The sequence below is a fragment of the Macrobrachium nipponense genome, chromosome 26 (assembly GCF_015104395.2).
Source record: "Macrobrachium nipponense isolate FS-2020 chromosome 26, ASM1510439v2, whole genome shotgun sequence".
Taxonomy (NCBI): domain Eukaryota; kingdom Metazoa; phylum Arthropoda; class Malacostraca; order Decapoda; family Palaemonidae; genus Macrobrachium; species Macrobrachium nipponense.
Window position 1 is genome coordinate 73,407,554 of NC_087215.1, and position 6,065 is coordinate 73,413,618.

At 36.4% G+C, this 6,065-nt stretch overlaps 1 protein-coding gene across 2 annotated transcripts in view; it reads left to right on the forward strand.

Annotated features, from left to right (window-relative positions):
* Positions 1–2,834, forward strand: part of LOC135200423 (cuticle protein AM1159-like) — a 41,287-nt gene extending 38,453 nt beyond the window's left edge. The window contains exons 1-3 of one of the 2 annotated variants that reach the window (XM_064229056.1): positions 524–778; positions 1,562–1,764; positions 2,210–2,834. In XM_064229056.1, coding sequence (XP_064085126.1) covers positions 527–778; positions 1,562–1,764; positions 2,210–2,381 — 627 coding nt within the window. In that variant the 5' untranslated portion in view covers positions 524–526 and the 3' untranslated portion in view covers positions 2,382–2,834. Of the gene's footprint in view, positions 1–523; positions 779–1,561; positions 1,765–2,209 lie in introns of those variants that run through there. The other variant, XM_064229057.1, reaches the window with a different exon arrangement.
* Positions 2,835–6,065: the final 3,231 nt, after the last annotated feature.

The following is a 6,065-nucleotide window of genomic DNA, read 5'->3' on the forward strand; positions in this document are numbered from 1 at the left end:
TTCAGTGTTTCAGCCCAAACGCTGTATATATATATATATATATATATATATATATATATATATATATATATATATATATATATATATATATATATATATATATTAATGTGTGTGTTGTTAGATAATTATTATCGAGAATCTTTACTTCGCACGTTTCATTAGGATAAAACGCCCTTGTAATTCTGTCAACACGAAACAGATTTTGCTGTTAAATGTTATAGAAAAAGTAAATCTTTGCCCCTAAGATAGACATTTGAAATTACAGTTCAGCAATGTCTCCATTGTTTTGAATTTCCCCTATCCCAACCTTTATAAAAAAAAACTGTTTCATACATTCTTCTTATGCTAAGTTGAACAGATTTTCACTATTCTTAGAAGCATACTATATTCTTATTATTCCTTATTTGCCGAGATTTACAACGGCATCACGTCACATTGTAATAAAAGTGATCTTTTTTTTTCAGAGAAAGTCTAACTCTCGAAATTTTGAGAAATATTCAACTCCATAAACAACAGACATAAACCAATGCAACCGAAGATGCCGTCAGCCAGGCCTGGTCTTAGAAGCCCTACCAACACGCCTTTTCAAAATCTCGTAGCCAAGACCGCAAAAGGAAAGGTATCAGTGACCTTGTTTTTCCTGCCACGTGATGAGGAGAAGAATAGAAGAAAGGAGAAAAAGGGGGTGGTTCTGGTCGGGTATAAATATTGGATCCCTGGACTTTCACCACCAGTGGAACTCGACAGCTGTCCTACGATACACGTCATCATGAAGCTCGTGAGTTTCGTGTGCAGTTTGCTTTCGGTAGTTTTTGTACCCTGGTTTGTCTGATGTAGTTTATATAGTTTTTTTTTATCTCTCCAGAGGATCAATCGGTGTTCTTATACGGCTTTTTTCTGAGTTTTACCTGTTCAAAATATTTCTAATAGTTTTCAAGCCACGTTTAGTTTCCTTTTTTATTCAGTCCAGGAGGTTACCTTCCTTTTACTCAAAATACTTTAGTTAACTTCGGTTTTTCCTTGCTATGGCTTTTCACAAGTTCCTCGAATTTGAAAAGGTTTGTTTTCGCATGCAGAGAGAGAGAGAGAGAAGAGAGAGAGAGAGAGAGAGAGAGAGAGAGAGAGAGCGTTTTTGTCGCATGTCCTGTGTGCAATCTGCCTTAGCAATGTTGGAGAAGTCTGGGATAAGTAAAAGGGTATATACATAAATTCTCGTCATTGGTATCCACAGCCTATGCAATGTCAGTCTTAACACAACCAATCAGTGTCAGTTAACAAGCCAACCAATCAGTCCCAGTTATATAATTAGCCGATTAACGTCAGTTATATAATCACCCAATCAATCACAGTTACATAATTAGCCAATCAATGTCTGTTAGCAAATTAACTATTGTCAGTTAGCAAACCAGTCAATGGTAGTTAGCAAGTAACCCAATGAACGTCAGTTAGCAAAGTAACCAATTAATGTCAGAAAACCGACCAACGTTAGCTAGGATAGTAAAAACAGTCATGCATTTCCTACAAGCGTATTCATTCGTTCTCTCTGTCACGAAATCTGCAGGCCATCATTGCCTGCCTGGCCTGCGTGTCTCTGGCCGCCCCACAACAGCTGCTCCCGAATCCCGTGGCCATCACGAGGGACGAACGAACCGATAACGGAGACGGGACTTTCAGCTACGTCTTCGAGGCCGACAACGGCATCGCCGCCCAGGCCTCCGGCGTGCAGGGCTTCCAGGGGCAGTCCAACATTGAAGGATCCTACAGGTAAGGGATATGGAGTGCTTCCCTTGGCCTGGATGGGAGTCTCCGCTCTCTCAGATCAGGTCTATCCCTAGGCTTATATTCACTCAGCCTCTCAAACCAAGAACGTCCCTAGGCCTATAAGCTAGTCTCCCCGAGCATTTGTTTGGTGATTTCCGGTACCAATGAGTCTATTTGTGATGTTATATATGACGTAAATTACTAAATCAATCGAGTCTTTATCATCGAATTGGGGACCTCGGCCTCTCAAACCAAGAACGTCCCTAGGCCTATAAGCTAGTCTCAAAAACGGTCTAGGTATTTGTTTTGTGCTTTTCGTTACCAATGAATCTGCTTGTGATGTTACATATGATGTAAATCAATCAATCAATCAGGTTCGCATCATTAGTCGCAAACAAGTTTAGCAGTTAGGTGGAAAAAATTCATCGAAACCATTATCCGTTTACAGGTTCCCCCTCGACGACGGCAGCGGCTTCGTCGAGGTGAGGTACGTGGCTGACGAAAACGGCTTCCGTGCCGAGTCTCCCTTCCTGCCCACCCCCCACCCAACTCCCGCCCACGTCATCGAACTCCTGAGGATCGCCGAGGAACAGAGAGCTGCAGGAATCACCTTCGAGTAATGGACGCTGTTCCTGAGGTTGTGATAATGGAAGATCAGACGACAGACGCTGGCAAAGACATGCTGGCGATACGGCTGAAATGGTTCTAAAGTGAAGAATTATAATATGGCTTAAATGGCTTTAAAATGAATTAAAATCACGATAAGGGTAACGTAGTAGTAACAGTGAATTTGTAAAAAAAAAAAAAAAAAAAAAAAAAAGACAATCCTGAAAAAGATTACTTCCTATAGAGAAAATCATGTCTTGTAATCACTACTCATATAAAATAAAAGCCTATCTGATTTCCAACCCACATATCAAAGAAGAAAGAAAGCCTATTAAGGCGTACGATCACTCTGTAATTACTAACTTGATTTTTCAATTTTACGGGAGCAATATTTTTTTGAACGAAGCGGAAAAATCCGGAATATTTATAACTATGAGTACAATAAAACCAACTTCCAACCTAAACAAGAGTTTTACTTCAAAGTTCATATTATGTGCTTTTCCTTTTATAATTAATTTATCAGGTGATTTGAAATGGTTGATCTGAATAGAAAAAATACTATTATTATTATTATTATTATTATTATTATTATTATTATTATTATTATTATTATTATTATTATTATTATTATTATTATTCAGAAGACGAACCATATTCGCCCACCACAGGGACCACTGAATATCATGGTGTTCATTGGAAGGAAGAAGTAAGAGAAGGCAATAGAAAATACAGAAAGAAGAGATTACTAAAAAAAAATAAGTTAACAAATCAATAATTAGAAAAAAATGCAAATAAACTATTATAATATAAGAATTATATTAGGGTAGTAATGCCATCCAGGTGAGAAGATGGAATTGGAGTGGTTGGACAATAGGGGGACTGGAGATAAATAAGTTTTAGTCATGCATACACTGCATAAAGAGAGGCACACCGATGGCACTAGTACTCCCCCCCCTCCCCCCAACCCCCCCGCCCCCCAACTACCAAAACTGGGGATCTCCTCGATAACTAATAAAAAGAAACAGGTTTTTTACTTTATTACCTTAAATGTCTAGTGAAATGATCCGCAGATACATATAAGATTATGGCTTATGGTATGGTAGATTGGTTGGTGGTTGGTATATGCCAGAGCAGAACCTTGCCCTGAGTGTGGTAATGTGTGGGAGGAGGGGACGGGGGCGGGGGTTAGAAAGCCAGGTGTGGACCTGTGGACTTTGACCTTCCAACATGGCGCTACTTGATTACTTTACACATACGGAATTTCTGTATTTCTTTTTTTAAATTTTATTTATGTTTTTTAGCTGTACCTACAGAAATGGACAAAGAAATATAATCGATTTGTCAACAAGTATATAACAGAATAAGATTTTGGTAACGAAATATGCCTTCATTAGGAAAAAACATTAAAATTTTTGGGGGAAGTTGGGTGTTGATTAAACAGCAGATATCAAAAAATGATATCATCATATTAGGGCGTGTTTTACACAGTCCAGTAGCCGGTATAGACAACTTAACACACTTACCAGGAGGCATTTTCCCCATATGTACCAGTTACGAGACCTTTCCCTGAGAAAAGCGGGACGCCATATCTCAAAAAGTAACCACAGAATTTTCTTGGAAATAATCTCGTTCGATCTCCCACTCACGAATCACAGAATTAGTCTATAATCTGACTCAACATAACCTAACCTTAGCAAGGAGCATGGCCAAAAAACCGCTGTTGGTATAATATTAGCATACATCTCGGGAATTCACTTCCCGGAGCAGACTTCGATGAATCAGAAGAAAATCGGGCAGAAGAAAGAGAGCGAACCTTTTCTGTGGAGGAGTGAACACCGTAGTAGGTGACGAAAAAGGGATTCTGAAGGAAAATCCTGAAGTTTTGCCACAGAGAAGAAATCGTGTATTTCGAAGACTGTTGAGTTTTGAGATTAAAACGGTTTGAAAGGTGTAACAGGAGGAAGACTTCGCAGTTGCACTACGAAGCAATTATTAATTAAGAAAGGATGGATAGCAAGAAGGAATAAAGGTAATATGAACTGACGTACAGTAAAAGCAATGATATGGGTTGCAGCTAGGGGCCGAAGGGGCGCTGCAAAGAATCCTATTAAGTAGCGCATGCAGTGCATTGCGTGAGGTGTACTGATTGTCTCCCTACGCTGGGTAATTGCAAGATTCACTGTGCGACGTCACGGCACTCATTGAAAACGTTTGTTGGATTCATAGTTGTGATAATACGAATATATACGCAATATAGTTATGGAATGGCGTAACCAACGTTTAATGAGAATGAGAGTAAGCTATCACAAGTGGACGTATCTAATCCGTGTGTTTAAACCGGAATTAGCAATCACACGCATGCATGAACGAAATTTGCAAATGGAGCATCGACCTCAGTCCTTAATAAGCTAACTTCTCCTACCTCCGCCACCCCCGAACCCCCATCATTTTCTCTACTTATCAGGTTTCCATAATCAGCGTGTTCCTTTGTATCATCACTTTAGAATCTATGACATAAACTTCTGTCTTTATGTATCAGTCCACTTGGAGGTTTCTTAGAAAACTACAGGTGAAATTGAGCAGGATTTATAACCAGCTTATATTTCCACTGTGGTATGTCTGCACACAGATAAACGCATATATATATATATATATATATATATATATATATATATATATATATATATATATATATATATACATATATAATATATATATATATATTATATATATATATATTACATTGCACACCACACACACCACTACACACACATATATATATTTATAATATATTTATATCTATATATATATATGATATATAATATATATATATATATATATATATATATATGTATGTATACATACATACACACACACACACACACACATATATATATATATATATATATATATATATATATATATATATATATATATACACATACACACACCAACACACATATACATTATATATACTATATATATATATATATATATATATATACTATATATGTATGTATACATGTCAACGCGCTTAATACTTACAACTTAGGAAATTACAGTACTCTGCAGTGACTGAATGTAATGCAAAACTTTCTTATCTCTACATTACAGTGTTTTATAGTGACTGAAAATCATATAGAGCCAGCAGTATTCTACAGTGCCTGAACAACATAGTTCAAACTAACTGTATTTTTTTCAGTGCCTATTTATCATTTAAAGTTAACACAGCTCAAAATTACAGAACTTCACAGTGTCAAAATACAATACGGAGCTAATAGTAACCAAATATGGCAAATAGCTAATATAGCTCAAAACTGCTGTATTTTATAGGTCATAGATATTATAGAATTATCATACAGGGTCAACCCAGCTAAAAGTGACTAATCATAGTGCCTAAATATTTAACACAGCTAAAAATCACGGTAATTATAGTTCCTAAATATTTAACGCAGCTAAAAATTACTTTTTAGTGACGAAATATTTAACACAGCTGAAAATTACGGCAGTCAAAGTGCTGAGTATTTAACACAGATAAAAATCACGATAATTACTGTTTCTAAATATTTAAAACAACTAAAATTAATTGTACTTATATAGTCTAAATATTTAACACAGCTGAAAATTCCTGTAATTATAGTGCATAAATATTTATTACAGGTAAAAATTACGGTAATTATAGTGTTTAAATATTTGAG